General features: G+C 45.0%; 1 protein-coding gene across 1 annotated transcript in view; it reads left to right on the top strand.

Moving 5' to 3' along the window:
* The first annotated feature begins 312 nt into the window (after positions 1 to 312).
* The window catches only part of LOC127626593 (phytanoyl-CoA hydroxylase-interacting protein-like), a 42484-nt gene continuing 15183 nt past the window's right edge, over positions 313 to 27613 (top strand). Inside the window, exon 1 of the mRNA XM_052102494.1 lies at positions 313 to 617. Coding sequence (XP_051958454.1) covers positions 509 to 617 — 109 coding nt within the window. The 5' untranslated portion in view covers positions 313 to 508. The remainder of the gene's footprint in view (positions 618 to 27613) is intronic.

The raw sequence follows: 27613 nt of genomic DNA, 5'->3' as shown, positions 1-27613 counted from the left end.
ATGATTCGTTTAGAATGGGGAGGACGTCTTAAAATATTAAACTTGCAGGACGTTTTAATGATACAAAGACCTCTTATATACCAAAAGATCGAGGCAAATTTGGTTTCTCATGTCATGACCCCTTTAACAATAGCAAAAATGCACAATAGCAATCATCTCCACAAAATAAAGTGGCACATTAGTATAACACAGTCTTAACACTGTACTTACTCATTAAATATTTGCATGGGAGTCTAATCGCTGGAGAACATTTAACTAGAGAGAAGTGTTTGGTGAAGCACCTTTGCCCTTGACTGTGGTGTCGCTGGGAGAGATCAGCTCTGGATAGAGCAGCGGTGACGATGTGCTGACGTGGCCATCATCAGCACCACTTTGTGGAAACCCCGTGGGAGAAAGAGAGAGCACGCAGACAGAGAAGAAGAAGAACAAGAAGAAGAAGAGGTGAAGATCTTTGTCCTGCGGCATTGCAGTCACAGTCAATATCGGAGAAGCGTTCATTAGAGGCCGAATGATGGAAGTTCCAGGCGTGGGACACATTGTCAGTAGCCCCACAAGCCCGTGTGAGGACATGATGAAGAACCTTAGTCTGGATGCGATCCAGCTTTGTGAGATAGAAGGTAAGACGTGTTGGTTTGGCTTGGTCATTCTGTCATTCGTTTCCCATCAAATAGCACATGCTGGTGTGGAGAAGTAGTGTCCACTAAATCAACTGTTACTATTAATTTATTTTCTTCGTCAGTCAAATATTTTTTAAATGCGCGCGATGCACACAATAGATTTTGGATGCGCTTGAGATTTTTCTCTTTATTATGTTCCTTTTAATTATAGAAGAGATGCATGTGTTGCCAACATTACAAGATGTTGGTGCTTTCATATTCCGTGCGCTTGCATGGTGGTTTCAGTTTCAAACGCGCGTAATGTTCAGCACCATGGACACGGTCACTGAGTGTGCATCTTAGTAACAATACTTGATTGCAGCTGCATGCAACGGAGTCTATAGGACCAGTAAGCAGTTCACTCACTCAGCTCGTAATGACACAGCATAATGTTAAGTCGATCAAGATTGATCCTGGGTGCCACCTGGGTGACACATGCTTTTGCTTCTAGTGTGTGTGGTCTAGTGGTTTACTTGGACAGGGTGTACATGGGTGTATCCCAATGCAAGCATTTGTGTCTTAAGTTATTGATTTTCCAGAGGAAAATCTATTTCTCTTTCCTGCTCTCGAAAATGGAGTGGAGAGCATAGTACTCTGTCCTAATTTGTAAAATCTTATGATTTGCACACTTATTTGGGATGACATAGCATTTTCATATTAAAGCACTAGAACATTTTCTTTGATATTTTAATGATTCCCTTTCAGAAATATGATATACAGTGCATCCGGAAAATATTCACAGTGCTTCACTTTTTCCACATTTTGTTATGTTACAGCCTTATTCCAAAATTGATTAAATTAATTATTTTCCTCAAAATTCTACAAACAATACTCCATAATGACAACGTGAAAGTAGCTTGTTTGAAATCTTTACAAATTTATTAAAAATAAACAATTCAAAAAATCACATGAACATAAGTATTCACAGCCTTTGCCATGACACTCAAAATTCAGGGCTTTTTGTATCTTTGTGTAATTGCTCTATGCGAGAAACATAGAGAGAAAAGCGGCCCGGCCAGGCTTGGCCCGTTCCCAGGTTGGCAAGCATCACCTTGTTCCCCTCACTAGGGTAACCAGAAGGATTCCGATGACTTTAATGGGGCATTGGGGAAGGGTACATGCAGCCTGATACAGCTGGTTGCGTTTTGCACGTAAGGATACCTGCCCGGTTCTGTATCAGTAGTTCACCTACACGGCTCAGTGCATGGCATGATTGAAGTGGGACCCCTAGTGTCGTCTCCGACGACACTAGGGGTCAACATGACAGGGAAGACACAACGTCTCATTCCCTCCATAGGGGAACGAAGGTTACATAAGTAACCTAGACGTTCCCCTACTGTCGCTCTCTCCACGTTGTGTCTTCCCTGTCATGTTGTTGAGCCGAGCCACTGTTGTGGCTGGACCATTTCCGGCTCCTCAGAAAAATCCTGAATGAACTACCGTATTTGCCCGCTTAAATACCCGTATGTCCGGGGGTGAGGGATGCAAATACCATCTGCCAACTTCTCATTGGCCTTTTTTCATAGATCAGAGGCATATATCGGTGCTCAAGAGAGACCTCTAGTGTCGCTTCTCCGACACAACGTCTCGTACCCTCCATCGGGGAACGGAGATTACATACGTAACCTAGACGTTAACTCTTCCAAATGACAACAGTGAGGATGAGCTTGGCTGTAGTTACATTGAAAATTACATTGATGATCGGAATAATGCATGATAATGCTTCACTCGATTACATTTTTTAGGAATTCCAAGAGTAAAAATATATCAATTGATTAAAGAAATAACATTTTATTTAAGGAGAAATTGATTATATTTAAGTAAAACTAGTTTTTGGACCATGTACTATTGTGTTGTGTGTAGCTGTAAATTGACAGCTTTACACTAAGCTAAAATGCTATTTCTATCCATTTTACATGCACATGATACCAGTCACAATCATATTTTACAGCATGTATTCTGTAATCTGTAGTGGAATACATTTCAAATGTAACCCTCCCAACCCTGTCAGTCAGCCACTATCTTTATACTATGAAGATAGTGGCTGATATGAAGATAACAGCATTATATCAAACCAATGCATTTGCATGAACTTAAACAAAGAGGACACTTTTATTTTATATTCTATGAAAGCACTGTGTAGAGGAACTCAAAGTACCTTCAGCCATGCTGTCACAAGTAAGAGAGAGAGAGACACACACTCAAAGAGAGAATGTTTCTATTGACAGGGTCTGTGCAGTATAGCATTGATGCTGTCACAGTCTTTTGAGTCATATAATGGCTGTGCACTCTATTGATTTAGTTTATATTGTTATAAATTATTTACTCATTCAAACAGTCACTGTAATGTAATTGTAAGGCCACCGGGAATCTAATTAGATTGGTTGATGTATATTGGACAATAATTTGCGATAATGACAGTTTAGATCTGAACCAGGAGGGAGCATGACGAGGATATGATACATAGGACTGAGTCACAATGGGTACATTCTGTTCAGATCCATCTGTCCCCTGTGACCCATAACTCTCCCATATTATAGACCAAAATGACTTTCTCCATTTCTGTTGACACACAGTAATGGACATCTGTGTCATGGTTTAGAGGAAAGGTTTGCCAGTTTTTAAAGATTAATGAGCATATTCCCACTTTAGGTGGGTCATTCTTGGAAACAGTGTCATTTGTGTAAAAAAAAATAAAAATAATCTAAACTTTTTTTTATTATTTCATTTGAAAATGTTAGTGCTGCTGATCTTTCAAGTAGGCTAATAATATTTTCCCAATTCGGGCCATAAGTAGGCCTACCGCTGTAGACTTTGGGCGCATCCCCTCAATCTTTAAATTAATTGTTAAAAAATACATCAGTTTACCTTGTAATACATCACACATGTTTTGTGGCAACCCTGTTACATTGAAAGCTTTCATGGGGACACTTTGGGGACACAAATTGAAGATTTTTCCAAAAATGTCTAAATATGCAGTACATACATGTATCAGAAAGTAAACAAAGCGTTAGGATGGGAAAACAGGAGACATACAGTATACACTACAAAATACAAAACTATTTATACCATTATATTCCATCATTAAAAGGTGTATATATGTGCATGTACTCTTATACGCAGCAGTGTTACAGGAGTTTTAGAAAAATATAAAAAATAATCATAATTTAAAAGATAGTGAACACATGATGTTTAAAAATGAAAATGTATTAGTGATGAATGGAGACAATAACATATTGATTCCAATGAAAAACACATTCAAAAATAAAATTTTGAATTGTAAAATTAAAAAGATTCAAATGTATCAAATGATGTTCGTAAGTTCTGTTAATTATCCTCTTGCGTATATCAATAGTAAGTCATGGACACAAACTGTGGTACACAAATGGCATTCATGAGTATGTCTCAGGTGTTTACACTAATAGCTTAATTTATGACCTTGTTGTGAATACTTGGTTCCAATATGATAAGTTCATCTTTGTTTTACTGTAGGATTCAATAGAAATTAAATCAAGCACATATTTCCATCATACAACTGTGAAAGATTGACTCAAGGGAAAGTTTTTTATTCTGAAACACAGAACACTCTTAAGAACAAGCATGCACATAAAGTGCTTCAGCACTCTAAGATAAGCATGCATGGAGGGAGGCGTTTCTTCACCCTTGGGGCTGCCTCAGATGGGCCATTCCTTTGTGTGAGCCTGACAGTGCTAGCTCACTACCTCTGTCTATGAATATACAGCTTTGGCCAGCTGTGCGTGTGGGGACTGGCTCCAGTACAGGGGCCACCATCTGCCAAGCCTGCCTGCCTGCTTAATGAAAGAAACGGTTTAGCACGGCCATCAATTTGCTAATTGTGTCCACTGTGCACACAGCAGAGCAAAAAGACAACAAACCAAACGTGAATCAGACAGAAATAATAAAGTTGATTCATGATAATTAGCCCACTCTGAGCCGAACACCCTCATAGAATCAGTCTTGCTGTTTAAATTGGTGGAATTTGGACTTTAAACTGTTAAGAGTTACATCCAGAGGGGATCTTGTTTGTATTCATAGGTATTTGCATTTAAATTGTACATTCATTTTCATATGTTTGGTAGATATTGAAGTGCACAATATCATATTGGCTTTTACAAATGTACAAATTTAGATATATTCATATGTTTACAGATCCCCTGAAGACTATATATATATATTAGTCAATATATATATATATATATATATATATATATATATATATATATATATATATATATATTGAAGCTCTCAAAAGTATATAGGCAGCATAAAAGTAATCCATAAGAATCCAGTGGTTAAATATATAAATATCTTTAGAAGCAATATGAGATGTGTGGGTGAGAAACAGATTAATATGCAAGTTATTTTTTATTAGAAATTCTCCTCTCTGCACAGAAGGTGCCAGTATGCTCGAAGAATGCGAATCGACAAAAACAAAATAAGAAAAAATGTGACAGTGGAGATTGATATACTATGGCTGTTTTACCAGTGTGTTTTTTGTGTTCTTACATTCTCGAGGAGTCGTTTGACATCATCATACACTGCCAAAGTTCAGTTCCAAAACTCAATAACACGAGTACAGAGAATGCATAAAATTACCCATATATGTTCTTGATCACAAGTGTTAACAGATTTGATTACATTTTAGCGTGTCACTAGTCCTGCAAAACCTCACTGGCTTGATGAAGATAGCAGCACATATCAAAAGTCTTGTACATCCTCCTGTTCTTCTGAGTTTGTTCTTCTAAGGTAGCTTGACAAGACTGGTCTTCATAAGAACGCAAGTCCGTTCTCTGCATTCTTTGCATTGAGACACATTTGTTCATCTTTGTGTTTTTAAGAGCTGCATCTGCATTGGGTAGTCAGCCCGCCTCACAAGCAGCACAGCCAAAGAATGAGATCCGGTCGCACAGGACAGGACAACCTTGACAGGTTGGCAAAGCAAAACAAAATGCAGCGGTCTCAAGGCGTGATTTTCAAAGCTTCAAGTAATTTTATCTTGACTCAGTGTCCTAAAAACCCAGCATTTATGACCTTTCAAATCATCCGTCTGACATATGAACATAGTCTAACAATTAAAAATGGCGCAGACAGAATGCAAGAATGACAAATTCAATTGAAAAAATGGATTGCTGTTGACTGTAGGCTTGTTTAATTATATGGAATTAAAACAAACAATATATGGAAGCGCAGCGTAGTTCTAGCGGGAAGACAAGCAGCTGTACATCATCACATCATTAGCTGGGTAATTCCTAGCCAATCGCATGTAAGCCAATGCTTTATAAGTCCGCTCACAATCTATCACATTGCTGGTTCGGTGTGCTAACATTGCAACCGCCACCACCCCACCACCACCAGTTGAGCCCTGTCCCGCACGGTGGTAGGCTTCTCGCCCCTGCCTCCTATCTCCGGCAGGACATGACGGTTCCGGGTACAACTCCCGACGGGGCCTACGCCAAAGAGAGAGACATTACTTTCTGTTTTACATCTATCATATAAATGGCATCTTAAACTTCACTCAAGCCTGCATGTCTTCCTAATAGAAATCGACTTCTAAAGTGACTTTTTGTATTGTCTAATCTATGCTTTACTTGTCTGCCACAATAATGCAAATAATTTGAATGTTTGAATTATTATATTTCATTTAAGTCCTACATATTATATTTGTTATTAAAATGTATTGTTTTATCATTCATATTATAATATACAGTATCTATATATCTATATTTGGGGTCATTTATCAGCAAATTCATTGACAGCCCAATTTCTAAGACGTGTCTGCATATCATAGTAAACTAATATAAGCTGATGGGGTTTACTACAGTGAAAGGATGTTAAACTTCTGATAAAAACAGAAGACTGTGCCCTTCCTCTCCAAGTTCATGTTTTTCTGCCACCTCAAGTGCAAACATCACAGCAAAAGAAACACCATGCTAGACTTGTTTTTCTCAGATCTCATCTTAACTCAGTGGTGTTATGTAGTTGGCATCACAGTTTCAACTTGTGCGTGTGTATGTGCTTATCACAACTTACTGTATCTGTCTTTAAACCAAAGTGTTAAGATGGTGACATGCCACATTGCTGCTCTATTAAGAGATTTAATCATATATATACACTCTGAATTCTCCCTTGACAAGTCCATTGTTCACTCTCATTGAACTGAACTGAGTGTACTGTACATCTATACACTGCCTATGATGTAGTTCTTTGGTTTTTGTATTGCTCGCATGTTTCCTTGAAATGTTCCCTATAGTGTACACCACACCACTCTTTCACAAGAGGACTCTCATCCAGAGAACAAAATAAAAATATACAAAATAATGAGAAACATGTCCTATTATCTCTCGAAACCGTTTAAGCTGTTATGAAAAGAATAGATGAATAAATGGATGAATAAATACATGAATAAATGACTATGACGGACATACTGTATTGTCATAGTTCTGCAATAGCCAAATCTGATAATAGTGGCTTGATGTTAACATGTCTCAAAATAATTTTGTGAAATAAATTAAAAGGCAGGCAATACAACTTTGAGGAGTTGTAAGTGAACTAGAAAATGTTTACTTCCTACAGTAAATTCTAAATTAAATAGACATTTAGTTAAGAAAACACACATTGCTTATTTTAATAATAAAAAACAAATAAATATATAAATAAAAACAGGACTATGCAAGCAACTTCATAAAAAGCTACATTTAAGCACAGTGCACATTATAAACCACATGAAATATCACATGGCAGAAACAGATACCAGGTTTAACCTTAAACAAAGGCACAATCAGAGAAGAGGCACCAAGACAAGAGGTTTTATGTTTCCCAATACAAACCAACAGACTGCCCAATGAGGAATCAAATAAACCTGTGAGGACGACCTTTGTGAAGATACATGTTTCAATGCTAATCTGTTAAGACCCTCTCAAACTATATGGCAAGCATAAGTCAGAGTTCTGTTGGTGTTTACATTGTGAAATTGACTGTTGGACGGCTCCTTATTCCACTTATTACATAACTGCTTTGCCAAATAAATATCTAAATGGACAATATTGATGGTAATATTGCTTGGAGTTTAAATTATCTTATTAGCTTACTTGTAGAGATCGCAGAGTTATATGAGACATAGAAAGAATGACTCGAAATACCTGGATGACCAGTCTGATATTACTTTATACCTAGAAATGTAAGACAGCTTGTTGGTGCGATTGACCATTGGGATTGGATTGTTCAACTGCATTTTTCTTAAATGCAAATGGCAACTGGTAGCTTTCTTCAGGTTTTATACACCTCCTTGTGTTTGGGTGTTTATATGGCTTTGATTTACCTCTTTTCCTTTTATAGCAACAGAAAACATATTTTACATACACTAGATTTTTCAGAATGCTCTGGTTTGGACAGGTAGTGTTCTGATACTTTGTCTTGGTTTAATGAGACAGGCCTGCTGTGTGGCCCATATGCTCCTGTGGCCGTACTGCTGTCATAAGCTCTTTCTGTACACTCTCCGGACCCCTCCCTTTGCACCTCATAGAGGTGCGGCACAGTAGATCAAGCCAGCACCAATTCACCTGCTAATAATTTAGCTTTTGTTAACAAGACTCCCCTGTTTCCTGTCATATCTACTTCAAATTCTTACTCATGAAAAACAGAAAAAAGTCAAATGTGTTAAAGAGACGCATGCACAAGTGAATTTGTCTCACCTAAAATCCATTCAGTTAAAATCTATCCATTAATTAAAATATAAAATACACAGTATGTCATGTTAATCTAACAAAGCTAACAAAATTAGCCTTCACCTGGAAACTCAAATAAACATCATCACATTTTTATGTTACACAAAGATACAATATTTGCTCTATTTGCCACCATTGTTTAATTTTTGGGGACATTGTTGTCACTTTTTGGAGCATTTTGGCCCTGAGCCCCTGTTACTGTAATTTCTGACATTGATTCAGACCTAGTAAAACGTCTCGGGTTACATGTGTAACCCTTGTTCCCTGAAAAAAGCGGAACGAGATGCTGCGCTTTTGCTAAGCGCTACGGGGAACACGTCTCAGTGTGACCAGCTGTGAATATATATGCAACACGTCAATGAACATTGACTGGAATTTATAGCCTCTGCCGATGTAATCATTGGGCGCACCTGGCGCAGTGGCTATAAATAGATGCGTCACCAGTGCATCATCAGATATTTCGTCTGAAGAGCAGTCCTGGAACGTCCCAGTGCGGCAAAGAAGCGCAGCATCTCGTTCCGCTTTTTTCAGGGAACAAGGGTTACACATGTAACCCAAGACGTTCCCTTTACAAAAAGCTTCACTTTGATGCTGCGCTTTTGCTAAGCACTACGGGGAACGCAATACCCACGCCGCCGCACTGGGGCTGTCCAGACCCCTACAGTTGTGTTGTGCTCACAAGAACGAGACATGAGCTTGAGATGTCGACTCAAGGGCGTAAGAGCCCGGAGTAGCATAAACATCTAAACCATAAAATTTGATTAATGTGTCCGCTTCTGACACGATCGTCTTGATAGGCAGCATCTTGGACTTGAACACCCAGACTGGGTAGTTCAGGATTTAAGAGCTAATGCCAGACGCAACCCCTCACCCTCCATGGGAACCAGGAAGTATATGGTGTAATAACCTGACTCTCTCTCAGGAAGGGGAACACATTCTATGGCCCCTTTAACCAGGAGATTTGCAGTTTTTTTTTTTCTACAGTAGACATGACTAATCAAGTTCCACGGAAGTGGTGACCATGCCGTTGAAACACGGAGGATGGCAAGAGAATTTAATTCTGTAGCCTTCTTCTACTGTTCTTAGAGCCCACATAGAAATACCAGGCAGAAATTTCCACGCTGCCAGGCTTTCTAGGATGGATACTAATCTCAGAACTTCCTGTTGAGGGGATGTCAGGTGTTTCGAGTCCTGAAATAAGGCAGGAACAGCGGTACACCCAACTTTTAGTTAGAAACCTCTGCTTCCTAAAACACCAAAGGTGGCGGGGAAGGAGAGGATTTGTGAGGGTACCGAGAGGGGCGTAGTGAATAGGACACGCGCCCCGTCCCGAGGGGAGCTACCCCCACCGGGTTAAGTGCAAGACACTCAGGGTTTTTTCCTCCTTGAGATAACTGCCCTGAGGTCTTGCTTTGGAGGCTGTCGGGGGCGACTGTTACGAATGAGCAGCGAAGGCAGATGAGGAGATGCGGATCCAAATGCAGTCAAACTATATTTAAACAGACAAACCAATAAACACAAAGGAAAACCCTCAATGGGGAAATAAACATAAAACTGAATACACGGGCAGGGGAAACATACCAGGCTAAACAACATTCAAAAATCGACAAGGAGTGAACAAAAGGCAGGGCTTAAATACACACAGGAACAAACAAGGGAATGAGGGACACCTGGTGAAGCAATCAGGGAAGGAGAAACAATCAGAGGGAAACCAATCATAAAAAGAAACTACAAAGGACTACAAAAACCAAACAGGAAACAGGAACTAAACTAAACTTCAACATAAAAGCACAAAAACAAAAGACAACAGAGAACATGACAGAACCCCCTCAAAGGATCGGATTCCAGATGATCCCAAAGCACAAAAACAAAAGACAAAAAAGCCCACAAAAAACAAAATGAGGGCACCAGGGGCAGACAGACAGTCCAAGGGGGCACAGGGGGCAGGCAGGAAGTCCAAGGGGGCACAGGGGGAAGGCGGGCAGTCCAAGGAGGTACAGGGGGCAATAAGGTGGTCCAAGGGGGCACAGGGAGAAGACAGGCAGTCCATGGGGGCACAAGGGGCAATTAGGCAGTCCACGGGGGCACAGGGGGAAATGAGACAGTCCACGGGGCCAATTAGGCAGCCCCGGGGGGCACAAAGGGACAGGTTTAGGAGGTCTGGGTGGCGTTGACCGGGCACGGACCGGTTCAGGGGGCCTGGGAGGTATCGACCGGGCAAGGGCAGGTTTAGATGGCCCGGGGGCTGGCCATAAGGCAAGGGTCGCCCCCTCAGGGGGCCTAGGAGGAGGCCACAGGACAGAGGCCGGTTTTGGTGGCCTGGGAGATGGCCGTGGGCCAAGGGCCGGTTCAGGGGACTTGGGAGGTGGCCACAGGACAGAGGCCGGTTTTGGTGGCCTAGGAGATGGCCGTGGGGCAAGGGCCGGATCAGGGGACCTGGGAGGTGGCCACAGGACAGAGGCCGGTTTTGGTGGCCTAGGAGATGGCCATGGGGCAAGGACCGGTTCAGGGGGCCTGGGAGGAGGAGTGGTCACTGGGGAAGCCGGCGGAGCCGCGTGAGGTGGAGCCAAGGAGGGCCTCTGAGGCGGAGCCGAGGGAGGCTCGGGAGGCGAAGCCGAGGGAGGTGATGGCTTGGAAGGCTCAGAAGGCGGAGCTGAGGGAGGCTCAGGAGGCGGAGCCAAGGTAGGCGGCGCTGTAGGAGGCTTTAGGAGCGGAGACCAGGAAGGCTCTGGAGTCTCTGGGGGCAGAGCCGTAGGAGGCTCGGGAGGCTCTGAGGGCGGGGCCGTCGGAGGCTCGGGTGGCTCGGGAGGCGGGGCCGTAGGAGGCTCGGGAAGCGGAGCCATAGGAGGCTCAGGAGGCGGAGCCGTAGGGGGCTCGAGAGGCGGAGTCGTAGGGGGCTCAAGAGACTTGAGTAGCGGAGCCCTGGAAGGCTCGAGAGGCTTGAGAGGTGGAGCCCTGGAAGGCTCGAGAGACTGGAGAGGCAGAGCCCTGGAAGGCTCGGGAGGAGGAGCTCTGGAAAGCTCGGAAGGCGGAGCTTCCCGGAGCTCTGGAAAGCTCGGAAGGCGAAGCTCTGGAAAGCTCGGGAGTTGGAGCTCTAGGAAGCTCGGAAGGCGGAGCTCTGGAAAGCTCGGAGGACGGAGCTCTGGAAAGCTCGGGAGGCTCGGAAGGCGGAGCTCTGGAAAGCTCGGAAGGCGGAGCTCTGGAAAGCTCGGAAGGCGGGGCTCTGGAAAGCTCGGAAGGCGGAGCTCTGGAAAGCTTGGGAGGCGGAGCTCTAGGAAGCTTGGAAGGCGAAGCTCTGGAAAGCTCGAGAGGCGGAGACCTGGAAGGCTCGGGAGGAGCTGGCTCTTGGACGGTCAAGGCTACAGGCGCTGGCTCAGGGACGGTCAAGGCTACAGGCGCTGGCTCAGGGACGGTCGAGGCTACAGGCGCTGGCTCAGTGACGGTCGAGGCTACAGGCGCTGGCTCACTGACATCGGGGGCTAAGGGCTCTGGCTGGTTGACCGTGGCTGAAGAGGGCTCAGGCTGGTTGACCATGGCTGAAGAGGGCTCAGGCTCGTTGACCGTGGCTGAAGAGGGCTCAGGCTCGTTGACCGTGGCTGAAGAGGGCTCAGGCTCATTGACCATGGCTGAAGAGGGCTCAGGCTCGTTGACCGTGGCAGGCGTGGGCCGGGAGGCGGAAGCCCGTCTTCTCTCCCTCCTCCGGGCAGACGAAGTGGACCGTGTGGGTTCTGGAAGCGCGACTGGCGTGGGGGTCGGTTCGCTGACAGGTGGGGCTGGTGTTATAGGGGGCGCCGGGGGTGGCTGAAGAGACTCCACTGTGAATGGTGTGGTAGGGTCCTTCACAGCAACGCCCACAGAGAGCGGTGAGTCACACACCAGTAGGGTCGCCACCAGGAAGTCGCGGAGAGTCCAGCCACGCGTCGCTTGTGGCAGCCGCTCCTTCAGCGAACCGTCCAGATTACCCCTGAAGAAGGCCACAAGGGAGGATTCAGGGAAGTCCGCGACACTCGCCAGTTCAATGAAGTCGCGGACGTCGTCCTCTACAGGTCGGCCTTCTTGCCTCAGGCTGAGCAGCCGGTAGTTAGCCTGCTGGACCGCTGGATCCATTGGTGGTTAATTGTTCTGTTACGAATGAGCAGCGAAGGCAGACGAGGAGATGCGGATCCAAATGCAGTCAAACTTTATTTAAACAGACAAACCAATAAACACAAAGGAAAACCCTCAATGGGGAAATAAACATAAAACTGAATACACGGGCAGGGGAAACATACCAGGCTAAACAACATTCAACAATCGACAAGGAGTGAACAAAAGGCAGGGCTTAAATACACACAGGAACAAACAAGGGAATGAGGGACACCTGGTGAAGCAATCAGGGAAGGAGAAACAATCAGAGGGAAACCAATCATAAAAAGAAACTACAAAGGACTACAAAAACCAAACAGGAAACAGGAACTAAACTAAACTTCAACATAAAAGCACAAAAACAAAAGACAACAGAGAACATGACAGCGACGAGCCTGTCCCCAGTCCTGACGAGGGGGAGCACGACGCGCCACGCTCTGTTTTTGAGCCTCTCTTCTAAGAGCACCGGGGTGGGACTGGGTGGCCGATGGCCCCGCCCCCTGAGTGCGGCAAGGGAAGAATTGCCCAAACGCTTCCTCATGGCTTTTTGCCTCCTGGAACCTGGAGATAACCATAGTCATAGTGTCTCCGAAAAGCCCAGAAGGCGAAATTGGGGCATCAAGGTGAAAAGTTTTATCTTTGTCCTTGATGCCTGATAGGTTGAGCCATAAATGTCTCTCCATGCTGACCAATGCGGACATAGACCGGCCAATAGCACGGGCTGTCTGCTTGGTCGCACGAAGAGACAGGTCCGTAGCTCGACGAAGCTCAGCAAATGCTTCCTCGTCGAGCGCGGAACTTGCACTCAGGTCCTTAAGCAGATCAGCCTGGTATGCCTGCAAGACCGCCATGGTGTGCAGGGCAGCACCAGCCTGACCCGCTGCTTGATACGCCTTCCCCACTAGCGTGGAGGTGGTCCTGCATGGCTTTGTGGGGAGTGAGGGTCTTTTCATTGATGATGCCGAGCCTGGTGAGAGATAACCCGCAAGTGTCTCTCTTCAACCGGCGGCATCATCGAATACCTCCGTGCCTCAGCACCCACGATAGTCGAATATATCGACGTCGAGGGCACGTGAACACGGGAAGTATAAGGTCTCCTCCATGAACGAGAAAGCTCATCATGGAGGTCATTAAAGAAGGGAAGGGACTGATGAGGCGTCCCTTCCTCCGGCCACCAGACAAAAATCTATCTTCCAATTTGGACTGTTTGGGGGTCTCTTGTTGTCGTGGCCAGTCTATTTTAAGCTTGGCCACAGCATGAGTAACCACGTCGAGCAATTCCTCTGTTGATTTATCAAACCCGGAATGCCCGGAGGTGGATAGCGCTATCTCCGCTGAACCAAGTGAGTCACGGTCTTCCTCATGAACTGAAGAGGCGCCGTAGCGCGCTTCAAGATCACGGGAAGGACTGGCTGGATCTGAGGAGAGAGCGAGCGAAAAACCCGTCTCTCGCTCCTCCGCCAGATCCATGCGAGAGCCCCACGAATGAAGTGTGGGCGCTGACTCCCAGAAGTGAGCGAGGCGAGCGCGAAGCATTCTGCCCGAAAGCAGATCACAATGCTCGCACTCGCCCTGCCCCAACACGAGAGCAGCATGCTCTTCCCCCAAACAAATGAAACAAAACTGATGTGTGTCCGTCTCGGTTTGCCTTGATTCTCAGTCATTTTTTTTTTAAACGACCGATATATATATATATATTTTCTTTTCTTTTCAAGGAAACAGAAAGGAGAAAAGGTATCAACTGCACACTGCCTAACAGAATCTAACTCCTAACAGAGGAAAGAAAGTTTGATAGATTGTGAAAGCACACATCACAGAATGGCTCTGAAGACGAAATGTCAGATGATGCACCGGTGATGCATCTATTTATAGCCACTGCGCCAGGTGCGCCAAATGATTACATCGGCAGAGGCTATAAATTCCAGTCAATGTTCATTGACGTGTTGCATACATATTCACAACTGGTCACACTGAGACGTGTTCCCCGTAGCGCTTAGCAAAAGCGCAGCATCAAAGTGAAGCTTTTTGTAAAGGGAACATTTCAACTCATTTAAATAAAAAAACTTTTAAAATTATTGTGAAAACTGACTTTTGTTTTTGTGAAATGTAACTCTCATGTTAAATGGATGAACATAATAAAAATAACATTTTTATATTTTTATAGTTTTTATTAGTTAAAATTGGCAATGCATTACTCCTAGATCAATTTTGGCCTTATGATAATGTCTTATAAACATATGAATCCATAAATATCATGACACACCGACCAATGTCATCAGAGTCCTGTCAAAAATCCTATCAGTTGAGACAGCATTTCCTACAAGAGCTATTTTTCAGTCTGTCACCTGCCAAACATCAAAACAGCTCTTTGAAAACCAATGTTGTCTGCAAATTATCCACTTGTCATAATTTTAATGATGCCTTGGCATTGGTCTAAAAGCACTGAGAAAAAAGCATGTGCCACATCTTCTAACACGATATTCCGTCTCCCCAGGGATCACTACAGAGTTAATAATCTTCAGGAGCTTTTCAAGTTGTTCATCATTAAGGGTTTAGATAGATTGCATTTGATGCTGTCATTAAGCTTTCTTAAAAGATTAGTTCACTCAAAAATGATAATTCTCTCATGATTTACTCACGTTTAATCCATCCCATATGTGTATGTATTTCCTTCTTCGGCAGAACCGAAATGATGGTTTTTACAAGCATATTTCAGCTCTGTTTTTTCATACAATGAAAGCGAATGGGGGCCATGGCACTGCTGGGTGTTTGATGGTCCAAAAGGCATATTTAAGCAGCATACGATTACTCCACATGACTCTAGTTGATCATCAATAAATGTCTTTTGAAACAAACCGATAGTTTGGTGTAAGAAACAAATCAATAATCAAAAATGTTTTAACTTTAAATAGCTGCTTCTGCCCACCGCTGTATATCTGTTTGAAACTCTCACGTGGCATTTGTTCCTCTGTTGTACACAAAGTGCATGCTTTCAAATTCTCGTGTGAAATCGCCATTGCGCATATGTCACATGACAGCTCCGTGATGGGTGGACTGGCAGCGTCATGGCACCCGTTCACATTCATTGTATGGGCATACAGATCTGAAATGTGCTTATAAAAATTTTCATTTCAGTTCTGCTGAAGAAGGAAAGACATACACATCTGTGATGGCTTAAAGGTAAATCATGAGAGAATTATAATTTTTGGGAGAACTAATCCTTTAATGTTCCACTCTGTCTCATGAGAACAGCTGGGTTGCTCAAATGGTTATTCAGCAGATTATATAAATTTCAATGTCAAGCAAAGTGATATCATGATATCAAGTTGAATTTATGATGTGAAAGAACAATTTAAAACAGTGAGTGGTGATTGCATGTGCTAAACTATCTATCTATCTATCTATCTATCTATCTATCTATCTATCTATCTATCTATCTATCTATCTATCTATCTATCTATCTATCTATCTAAAAATACTGTAGTATATACAGTATATATGGAACCTAACACATTAAACATAAGGGTAGATAGGCTGCATTTGATGCTCTCATTACGGTTATATATATCTGTGGCAGCGGGGGCGTGGTCAAGCGCCCGTCCGGGAAAGCGGTAAGGGCGCTTACACCTGAGCTAAATTATGCCTAACACCTGTCTCTAATTCCAGTGAGCACGAGGAGAGTTGCATAAAAGCAGACTCTGAGCCTCCAGTCAGACAGAGAGAGAGAGAGCCCAAAAAGCAACCCAGTGTGCTGTATATTGTAGTGATTGAATTGTTCAGTAAAAGAGAAAAACGGCAATTAAAAAGCCTACCTTCAGTTATCAAACCCTGTTCCCTTCCGAGGGAACTCGCACTGCGTCGTTGAAAACGACTCTTTGGGGAACGCTCCTTAGCGTGCGCCTCTGAAGTATGAATGAAACTATTCCAATCTTGATTGGTGTTGCGTCATGACGTAACATGTGACGGCATAACCGATGCATAAAAGTGACGCCGCACACATACACATTAGCTTTCGCTCTTCAGCAAGCTCTATGTATATTGTTTGTCTTATTTGGTGTTGTTTGTCCTATTTAAAAGAATTATGGCCACCAAGCAGTTCAAGAAGTGCGTGCACCCCTGCCCTCGCTTTATTACGGGTAGGGACACGCACGCATTTGTGTGTGAACTGTTTGGGAGCTTAGCACGCACAGGCAGCTCTCGAGGGATCTGCCTGTGTAGTTGTGAAGCACTACCCATGAGAGTGCTGCGCCCCGGTTGGCGTGCTTTGATGAGCACGGTCAGGCTCGCTCCCCACGGTTCTGGTCCCGCGCCTGTTGAGGCAGCCGGCGATTGAGATCGTGGGTTCGCGAGCGGATCTTGCAGATGAGAATGAGACTGCTGCGCACTTTCTCATTCTTCATTTGAGGATCCCGAGCCTACTGTGAGTGGTGCAGAAGCCCGCGTCGCGGCTTCTTCTGCCCACGATCAGGTCCCAATGCTCGAGCTCTCTGCTTCCGAGGAAGTGGAAATGCTCAGCATTGATGCGATCTAATCGCGGAGCAGCCAAGCACGCCGGTTTCGCCAGGCTTTTGAGGAGCTGATTCAGGTTGTGACGCGTGCTGTGGCCAGACTTAACATTAGCTGGCCACAAAATGAGCAGGGAACGCACGCCGGAAGCAAATTAGACGAAGCGCTTCCTGCAGCACGCGCCACAACCCCAGCCGGGTTTGCCGCTTTTCCCGATCTCCACAAAGAGATCTCGAGATCGTGGGATAAACCACATTCGCCCCGTGTCTCCACACCCAGTGTGGTCGACTACAGCGATGTTTTAGGGGCACGGGATATGGGCTATGGGAAGATGCCTGGTGTGGAGGAGGCTTTAGCCGGTTACCTCTCTCCTGAGTCGGCATCTTCCCTTAAAACCCCGGCGCTGCCTAGTAAGCCCTGCAGAGATACATCTGCATTAATAAGCAGGGCTTACATGGCGGCAGGTCGGGCTGGTTCGTGCCTGCACTCAATGGCGATTTTGCAGGCGCATTCAGGCCGATCTCCTGAAAGATTTAGACGAGGGGAGGGGCCAACTCCGAAGATATCGCTGAGTTGCGCGAGAGCCGCAGATCTGTCTCTCCGGCAACTAAAGAGACGGCTCACGCTTATTGGCCGCCTATGGCAGCTATGGTGACCACGGAGAGGCATCTGTGGCTAAATTTATCGGGAATAAAAGAAAAGACAGAGCTTTTTTGCTTGATGCCCCGCCTCGCCCTCTGGCCTGTTCGGCGACGCCGTTACATCGGTCGCCGACAGGTTTCAGGAGGCGAGGAAACAATCTGCGGCGCTCAAGCAGTTTCTCCCCGTAAATCCAAGTCTAAGTCAAGTAGGGTGGGGCAAACACATCAGCCCCAGCCTTCAGTCAGCTCCTCGCACCGCAAGAGAGCAAAGGAGAGCGCTTCCTCTAGAGCCCCTCCTCCAGGAGCTTGGCAACAGAGGAAACGCCTCAGCTGAAGCCCTCCAGCCAGGGGCCGACCTGAGGGACGCCCCTAAGGCTAGGAGGGCTGGGAAGAGGTCCTAACCGGGTGTTAGAACCTCGGAGGGTTGCTCCCGCTGCAGAGCAACCGAGGTTGTTCTCAAGAGCGGAGTCCTCAGGAAATCGGTGTTGGTTTCCGCCGCCTCTGACGCTCGGGCCACACCAATCTCCAGCTTAAAGCACACCGTGCCGCTCAGGCCAAAAAATAAAAAACACACATCAGTTGTGGTCACAAGCACTGTATCGACCAAATCCTGCCGGTATCCCGCTCAGGAAGTCGAGAACAGTGCTCTAAAACACTCGAGACCAGCCTCGAGAGGCTGGTTCCCTTAGTAGATTTTGTAGAGGCATGGAATCATCTTCCCAACATATCTGCATGGGTCCTGCATATAATAAATTCAGGGTACAGACTGCAGTTCGGGCACCGCCCCCAAATTCTCTGGGGTGGTGCAGACTACAGTGGTTCCGAGCAGGCTCAGGTGATGGAACAAGAAGTGCAATCTCTGCTGCTGAAGGAGGCCATAGAACGTGTTCATCATTCAGACAGGAGTCCGGTCTTTACAGCCGGTACTTTATAGTTCCAAAAAGGATGGGGGTGAGGCCGATTTTAGATCTCAGAGTTTTGAACCGGTCTCTGAGGAGGTTCAGGTTCAAAATGCTTACTATTCCTGTCATCATGAGTCAGATCAGATCCGAGGACTGGTTTGTCATGATAGATCTAAAAGACGCCTATTTTCATGTATCCATCCTTCCATGTCACAGGAGGTTCCTGAGGTTCGCCGGGGCTAAGCTTACCAATATCGGGTTCTTCCGCTCGCCTAGCACTATCTCCCCAAGACATTCACCAAATGTATGGATGCAGCTCTTTCTCCACTGAGACTTCAGGGCATCCGTGATACTGAATTATATCGACGACTGGCTCATTCTGGCCCAGTCTCGAGAAATGACGGTTCGGCATCGAGATGTCGCTCTTGGCCACATTCAAGTTTGGGGTTGAGACTCAACACAAAAAGAGTGTGTTACAACCATCCCAGTGCACAACGCTTTGGCGCTGTGTGGAACTCTGTTACGATGCAGGCACGCATGTCTCCTGCACGATCGAGTCCCTTATGGCGATGGTGTCCGGTTAAAGCTAGGCAAGGCCATCACTGTAAAGCAATTTCAAAGACTGCTGGGCCTCATGGCAGCGCATCCAACATTGTACCGCTGGGCCTTCTACACATGAGGCCCCTCCAGTGGTGGCTGAAAGCCAAGGGGTTTTCCCCAAGAGGGATTCCATTTCAGATAATCAGAGTAACGCGCAGGTGCCTTCGCTCTCTGCTAATATGGAAGAAACCTTGGTTCCTGTCCCAAGGGCCAGTGTTGGGAGCGCCATGTCGCCGAAAACTGCTTCGACAGACACCTCCCTCACTGGCTGGGGCGCGGTCATGGACGGCCGCTTGCCAGGGGTCTGTGGCAGGACCATCATCATTCTTGGCACATAAACTGTCTAGAGATGTTGGCTGTGTTCAGGGCTCTGAGGAGCTTCCTTCCAGACATCAAAGGTTACGCATGTCCTAGTACGCTCGACAATACATCAGTGGTAGCTTATCTGAACCGACAAGGAGGACTCAGATCGCGCCTCTGTGCAGACTGGCGATCAGATAATTCTTTGGTCCCAAGGGAAAATACTGTCTATCAGAGCAATGTATATTCCGGGGTTCAGAATCAGGAGCAGACATCCTGTCGAGGCAGGGGCTGAGGCCCGGGAATGGAGACTTCATCCAGAGGTGGTGAAGTTGATATGGGACAAATTTGGACCATCAGAAGTGGATCTGTTCGCTGCCTCGAGAGACGCCCCACTGTCCACTTTGGTTCTCCCTCTCACATCCAGCCCCACTGGGGTTGGACGCCATGGTACAGGCTTGGCCGAGGCTTCAGCCTGTACGCGATTTCCCACGATCGCTCTGCTCCCGGAGTCCTGGAAAGGGTCCGCCAAGAGGGCATCAGTCTACTTCTGGTTGCCCCCATGTGGCCGGCCCGAGTATGGTTCTCAGACATAATTTCACTCCTGATAGCTCGCCATGGCAGATTCCTCTGAGGAGGGATCTGTTGTCTCAGGCGGGGGCACAGTCTTCCACCCTCGCCCAGAGCTGTGGAAACTGTGGGTCTGGCCCCTGAGGGGTTCAGTACCTAAATGCTGGTCTATCAGCTGGGGTGGTTGAAACCATACTTAGCTCTAGGGCTCCGCCTACTAGGAGATTATATGGCCTCAAGTGGAATGTGTTCTCCACTTGGTGTAGAGAACATGAAGTAGATCCAGTTAACTGCCCGGTGGCTTCAGTTCTGGAGTTTCTTCAAGATCGCTTCTCATGGTCTCTCCCCTTCCACACTTAAGGTGTACGTGGCTGCCATTTCGGTGTTCCATGCACCACTGAGTGATGGGCCTCTGGGGAGGCACCAGCTGGTCATTCGCTTTCTCCGTGGTACATGGAGGATGAGACCGACAACCAGGTCCAGGGTTCCTGCCTGGGACCTGGCGGTGGTTCTCGAAGGGTTATCCCTGGCCCCCTTCAACCCCTTCAGTCGGCTTCACCCAAGGACCTGACGCTCAAGATGGCTTTTCTCTTAGCTATTACCTCTCTAAAGAGGGTGGGTGATCTTCAAGCCCTGGCAGTGACGCCAGCTTGCTTGGAGTTTGCCCCTGGCGGAGTTAAAGCCATTTTACACCCGAGACCTGGCTATGTGCCTAAGGTGCCGCCTAACACGGCACGTGCTCACGGTCCTGCAGGCTTTTCATCCTCCACCTCATGTGTCGGCTGAAGAAGAGAGGCTCCATTTGCTCTGCCCTGTCAGAGCTTTGAGCTGCTACCTCGAGAGGTCCTCTTCTTGGAGGAGGTCGGACCAACTGTTAGTGTGTTTTGGGTCACCTAAGAAGGGGCTCCTGCCTCGAAACAAACCATTAGTAATTGGATTGTTCAGGCTATTATCTCGGCCTACAAGGTGCGTAATTTGCCTTCACCTTTGGCCGTGAGGGCTCATTCAACTAGAGGCATGGCGCCCTCTAGGGCTCTCTTATCGGGAGTACCCTCCAGGAGATCTGTGAGGCAGCCGGTTGGGCTACCCCGCACACTTTCATCAGGTTTTACAGTCTGCACCTCCCTAGTACGCCTGGCGACGTGTGCTCTCGCCCCAGCTGAGTGCCTGAGTTCAGTTTCACCCTAGGGCAGGCCTTTTTCGCGCGTGGCCTAGTGGGCATTCGCTCCCAAAGAGTCGAGTTCAACGACGCAGTGCAAGTTCCCTCGAAGGGAACGCCTCGGTTATGACTATAACCCTTGTTCCCTGAGAAGGGAACGAGACACTGCGCCGCCCTGCCACGCCCTCAAGGCCTGAGAGCGGCTTGCTTCATCGCTAGGCTAATGTGTATGTGTGCCGGCGCCACTTTTATGCATCTGGTTATGCCGCCACATGTTACTTCATGACGCAACACCAATCAAGATTGGAATAGTTTCATTCATACTTCAGAGGCGCACGCTAAGGAGCGTTCCCCAAAGAGTCGTTTTCAACGACGCAGTGTCTCGTTCCCTTCTCAGGGAACAAGGGTTATAGTCATAACCCGAGACGTTTCCTGTCTCCTCCTTCCCGTAATTTTGTTACAATATCTCAGCAAAAAAAAAAAAACGTGCTCTCACTTTCAACTGCTTTTATTTTCAGCAAACTTAACATGTGCAAATATTTGTATGAACATAAATAGATTCAACAACTAAGACACAAACTGAACAAGTTTCATAGACATGTGACTAACAGAAATGGAATAATGTGTCCCTGAACAAAGGGGGATCAAAAACAAAAGTAACAGTCAGTACCAGCTGCATTAAGTACTGGATAGCATCTCCTCCTCATGGACTGCACCAGATTTGCCAGTTCTTGCTGTGAGATGTTACCCCACTCTTCCACCAAGGCACTTGCAAGTTCCCAGACATTTTTTGGGGGGAATGGCCCTAGCCCTCACCCTCCAATCAAACAGGTCTCAGATGTGCTCAATGGGATTGAGATTCAGGCTTTTCGCTGGCCATGGCAAATCACTGACATTCCTGTCTTGCAGGAAATCATGCACAGAATGAGCAGTATGGCTGGTGGCATTGTCATGCTGGAGGGTTATGTCAGGATGAGCCTGAAGCAAGGGTACCACATAAGGGAGGAGCATGTCTTCCCTGTAACCCACAGCATTGAGATTGCCTGCAATGACAACAAGCTCAGTCCGATGATGCTGTGACACACCGCCCCAGACTATGATGGACCCCCCACTTCCAAATCGATCCCGCTCCAGAGTACAGGCCTCAGTGTAACGTTCCTTCCTTCGATGATAAACGTGAGTCCGACCATCACACCTGGTGAGACAAAACATTCGCTCTGATTCTAGACATTATAGAATTAAACGCTACTCTATTTATAGTTTTGGGACCAAGAACTAATGAAACATTAATGCACTGCCTCAGACAAAAGAGTGGTCCAGTAATATCATCACCCTGGATGTATTAAACTCCTTCATGCCTGCATCTTTAGCAGGGAACTCGTCAGTGAAGAGCACTTTTTGCCAGTCCTGTCTGGTCCAGCGAAGGTGGGTTTGTGCCCATAGGCGACGTTGTTGCCGGTGATGTCTGGTAAGGATCTACCTTACAACAGGCCTACAAGCCCTCAGTCCAGCCTCTCTCAGCCTATTGCAGACAATCTGAGCACTGATGGAGGGATTGTGCGTTCCTGGTGTAACTCAGGCAGTTGTTGTTGCCATCCTGTACCCATCCCGCAGGTGTGATATTCATATGTACCGATCCTGTGCAGGTGTCATGGTCTGCCACTGCGAGGATGATCAGCTGTCCTTCCTGTCTCCCTGTAGTCTTATGCATCACACTGTATAGACATTGCAATGTATTGCCCTGGCCATATCTGCAGTCCTCATGCCTCCATGCAGCATGCCTAAGGCACGTTCATGCAGATGAGCAAGGACCCTGGGCATCTTTCTTTTGGTGTTTTTCAGAGTCAGTAGAAAGGTCTCATCCTATGTTTTTCTAACTGTGACCTCAATTTCCTACCATCTGTAAGCTGTTAGTGTTCATTAATGTTCATGTAATGTTAGTGTTCATGTTCATTAATTGTTTATGGTTCACTGAACAAGCATGGAAAACATTGTTTAAACCCTTTATATTAAAGATCTGTAAAGTTAGAATTAAATGCTACTCTATTTATAGTTTTGGGACCAAGAACTTATGAAACATTAATGCACTGCCTCAGACAAAAGAGTGGTCCAGTAATATCATCACCCTGGATGTATTAAACTCCTTCATGCCTGCATCTTCAGCAGGGAACTCAAGCAGGAGAAGTTATATAAACATGGACATCAACTGCATTGTGGTGAAGAGTCTGTGTGTGGTTTATTAGAATCATGTGTAATGCATGTTTAAGACATTAACCATGAGACACTAACTCTCTGAATGAATGTAAGGTTTTACAAGTTGGTACAAATTGGTCTTGAACTAGATCTGCTTACGCTACTGCAGAGCATGTACGAAGACTGACTGACTTCTGCTGCTGCACAACTGACATTTCGTTAAGCCCCTCCTTAAAAGCGTTTCTAGACAATCCTATCTTTGCAGTTGTTGCCATCTGCTATTTTTCTGACAAGCGCATGTTTTTTGTAACGGGAATGTGTGGGAGTATGTTTCAGTAGTTTTAATTGAAATTTTATAGAAATTATCCATAAAATGTAAAAATCATTACTTAAAAAAGTACAAAATTGGACACGTCCTATCTAGAAAGGATACAAGTAGTGTTTTTTCTTTATTTTTAAATAAACCATACTATGGATTAAACTTGTGTCAGTCCTCATTCCCAAATTAACATGTTTAACATCAGCCAGCACATCAAAATTTGCTCCAAGGTAAATTAAAGCTAATAAATTTGATGTTAATTAATTTCTGAATTGATTCAGGGCTTAGTAAAGGCAATTGTAAATAAAGAATTCACAGCATCATAGTGAGTGTGTTATGATACTGTGGTGATGTGGGCATTGCCAAACGACGTCTGTGGAGAGCGAGGTCGGGAGAAGGAGAACAGTAAGGATTGACATCTGTGGGAAATTATAACAGCTATTCTGTGTTTCAGTGAGAGCTGAAGGGGGAAAAAGTGTCTCCAGACTGCTGGAGGGGAAAGAGAGAGACACACAATGCTGACTGTGTGCTCATGTATTTTATGTTGTGTTGAAAAGCAGTTTGCTGATTGATGCTGAAAAGTATAGATATAAAACTCACATTGGATTGCTTACCCAACTCCCGCGTCCTCCTTCAGAAAGAACTCAAGAAAGTCAGAGACTTTGTCATAGCTGTGCTGAAACCCAAGATTTTTTGGAGGAATGATACATTATGAATTTCATTGAGCACCATATCGAGACGACCCCAGGGGTTGTGGTATGCAGTCGTCAATACTGATTGCACAAAAAGAAGTGGTTCGGGAAGAATTAAAGGCCATGCTAGATATGGGGGTAATAGAAGAATCCCACAGTGACTGGTGTTGGTTTCGAAGAGTGACGGTTCGGTCCGGTTCTGTGTTGATTATAGAAAAGTAAATTCCGTGTCTAAATTTGTTGCGTACCCAATACCTCGGATTGATGAACTGCTCGATTGGTTAGGCATTGCTCACTTTTATTAGACACTGGAGTTAACAAAGGGATACTGGCAGATCCCCTTAACTCCCATGTCCCGTAAAAAGAAGGCATCTACCACACCATTTAGATTAAACCAATTTGTGACATTTCTTCAGGCTGCACGCTGCATACGCCGCTGCATATGCCGCTGCATATGCCGCAGCGGCTCCTGCAGCATCTGAGGGTTGTCGTGAGGTTGTTGAGACAAACCCAATGAAGTGCGCAATTGGGCTGGTGGAATTACGGTATCTGGACTTCCACTTGGGTCATGGGCAAATTGATAAAATCGCAGCGATTGCAGCCTGCCCAAGACCTAAGACCAAAAATGTCCTGGTGCTGGCTGGCTGTTATCATAGGTATGTGCTTAATTATTCGACCATCACTAGCCCGCTGACTGAAAAGGGGGCACCAGATCTGGTGCAGTTGACGGAGCCGTGTCAGCAGGCATTCACAAGAGTGAAAGCTGCACTTTGCAGAGGGCCACTCTTGCATTCCTCTGACTTCTCTCTCTCTTTTGTTGCAGACGGATGCATTGGACAGGGGGTTGGGGGCTGTATTATCCCAGGTAGTGGAGGGAGAGTAGTGCCCCATGATGTACATCAGTCGGAAGCTCTCGGTGCAAGAGACGTAGTACAGCATGATTAAGAAGTAGTGCCTGGCTATCAAATGGGCAGTCCTCACCCTCCGGAACTACTGTTCTGTGTTTCAGTTAGAGCTGGAGGGGATAAAAAGTATGTCTAGTCTGCCGGAGGTGAGAGAGAGAGATTCACAGCGTTGATTGTGTGCTCATGCATTTTATGTTGTGCTGAAAAGCAGTTTGCTGATTGATGATGAAAAGTGTAGAATTAAAACTCACGTTGGACTGTTTACCCGGCTCTTGCTTCCCACTTCAGAAAGAACTCAAGAAAGTCAGAGACTTTGTCAGACGTTATGAGCAGTTCTGTTCACCCACACCAGGGGTTGTCAAAGTTTTAAACAGTGAAGTCGATAAAAAGGTGTGTGTGATGACGTCGTGCCTAAAAAAACTATTTTGTCGCATAAGTTTTGGTTTAGCGCAAAAGAAATCTACCCTGAAGCCGTTTCCATTCAGAAATGTGTGTTTATCTGTAATTCGCCTCCCAGATGTTCCTAAATTTTTTCTTCTGAAATTTTGGCAAAATGGGGAGAGTATTGAGACAATTCATTAAAATTAGCCAGTTTACTGTCATTTTAATTTCACAAATAAAAGCAATCAGAAGAGGAGGAATTGCAATAAAAATGCAAGAGTTGCCCCTCTGTTAGGACTGTACTATTGGTCCTGATGTTGCGCATATCACAGGTTGGCACCGGTTCTGACCCGAAAGCGGAAAGTCATGGCCCTGTTCAAGCTGGCAACCTGCACCAAGTAGTGGCGAAAACTTTCTGTCTCAGTATAAGGACAATCAATCGATGTGTATATGCTGAATGCACAACTATTAAAGAAAAATAAAATGATGCAGTGCAATTTCAGGGTTTACAAATGATACATTCCTGATATCTAACATTTATTTTAGCTTCAAAATGCAAATTTATATTTTCTGAAGAAGCAGTAAATGCAATCTGAGGAAAAGAGTGTTATATTTAAATGTTTTAACATTTTTAAAAGTTCATTTTCTGAAAGTAAACTCTGCATTGGAAAAACAGTTCTGATTCCGGCATTTTTTCAAAAGTAGACTAAACAATAATTTAATAGAATTGGGCTGTAAGTGTTCAAAAAAGCTTTTCACCTAGTATTGTGTATTTATTCTTAATTTAAAACAGAAATTATATGTTTTTGGAGAATTTATTAAATCGTGGTTGATATTACTTCCGGTGTATTCGTCTCACTGGACTGGAAGGTTGTGAACATTGTACTGTGGCATACAGTATTCCACACAGTGTTTTCTGTTGTATGCTGCACATTTAAGCAAATGTAGAAGATCATCTGCATATTCCATGCTTAGAAAATGTGCATATTGTGCACATTATGCATACTATACACTGCCGAAATAGTAAGGGTAGTACGGTAGTAAGTTATTCTGAACATAGCCCCAGGATATTATGGTAAATTCCCATTACTAGAGTCTCAGTACTTCCTATACAAAAATAGTCAATATGTGGTGAATTTGTGGCAAACATGCAGGAAAACTGTCATGATCCAGAGAGATGGTCTAGTTCTGTTGGTCAGTGCATTGATTTATCATGTTGTAATTCAATCATCATAGATGTATTTATTTATTTTAATTTTTTTGCACGTGTTTAAAGATAATCCACTAATCACAGGCTTTTATGCACCAGCATTGCATACAAAATATTACCCAAATATAAGTGGTCATCATAATGGAATACAATTTAATCCATATGCATCTATTTCACGATGAAAAATGTAAATCATTCAGGTGAACTTTGGCTTTGGCTTTCATCCACAAGTGTCTGATGAAAGGCTCTATTGCTGCATCATGTTTCCCATGTATTATTCATTAGGATGAATGTAACAAACAGCCCCTCTCTGTGTTTATGCTCCAGAGCAGTGGAGAGCTGCTCAGAGTGTTGTTCAGCTCAATGAGGGTGTTGTAGGGCTCATGGAGTGGCCCACCATAGAATGTTGAGCATGAAGATAGCTATTGTCTGCGGTCTCATGCATTCATTGTTGTCTGGTCATGTGAGGATGCCAATGGATGTCATCATTGTGTGGCTTTATTTTGCATAACGGCAGAGTCCCTAACTATGCTATATTTGGGTGAATGACATATTCTGTAGGTTTATGAATGTTCATCTTTATCTAATACAAAGATAGCAATAATTAACTAGATACTAGTTGGTTGTGGGTGGTTTTTAGCATGTTGATATATGATTGCTTGGGCATTCTGGTTGGTTGCTATGAGGTTCTGGGTTGTTGCTTGGTGGT

This window comes from Xyrauchen texanus, chromosome 33 (assembly GCF_025860055.1).
Source record: "Xyrauchen texanus isolate HMW12.3.18 chromosome 33, RBS_HiC_50CHRs, whole genome shotgun sequence".
Classification (NCBI taxonomy): Eukaryota; Metazoa; Chordata; class Actinopteri; order Cypriniformes; family Catostomidae; genus Xyrauchen; species Xyrauchen texanus.
The sequence above is the reverse complement of the archived record's forward strand: the minus strand, read 5'-3'. Positions and strand labels throughout refer to the sequence as shown.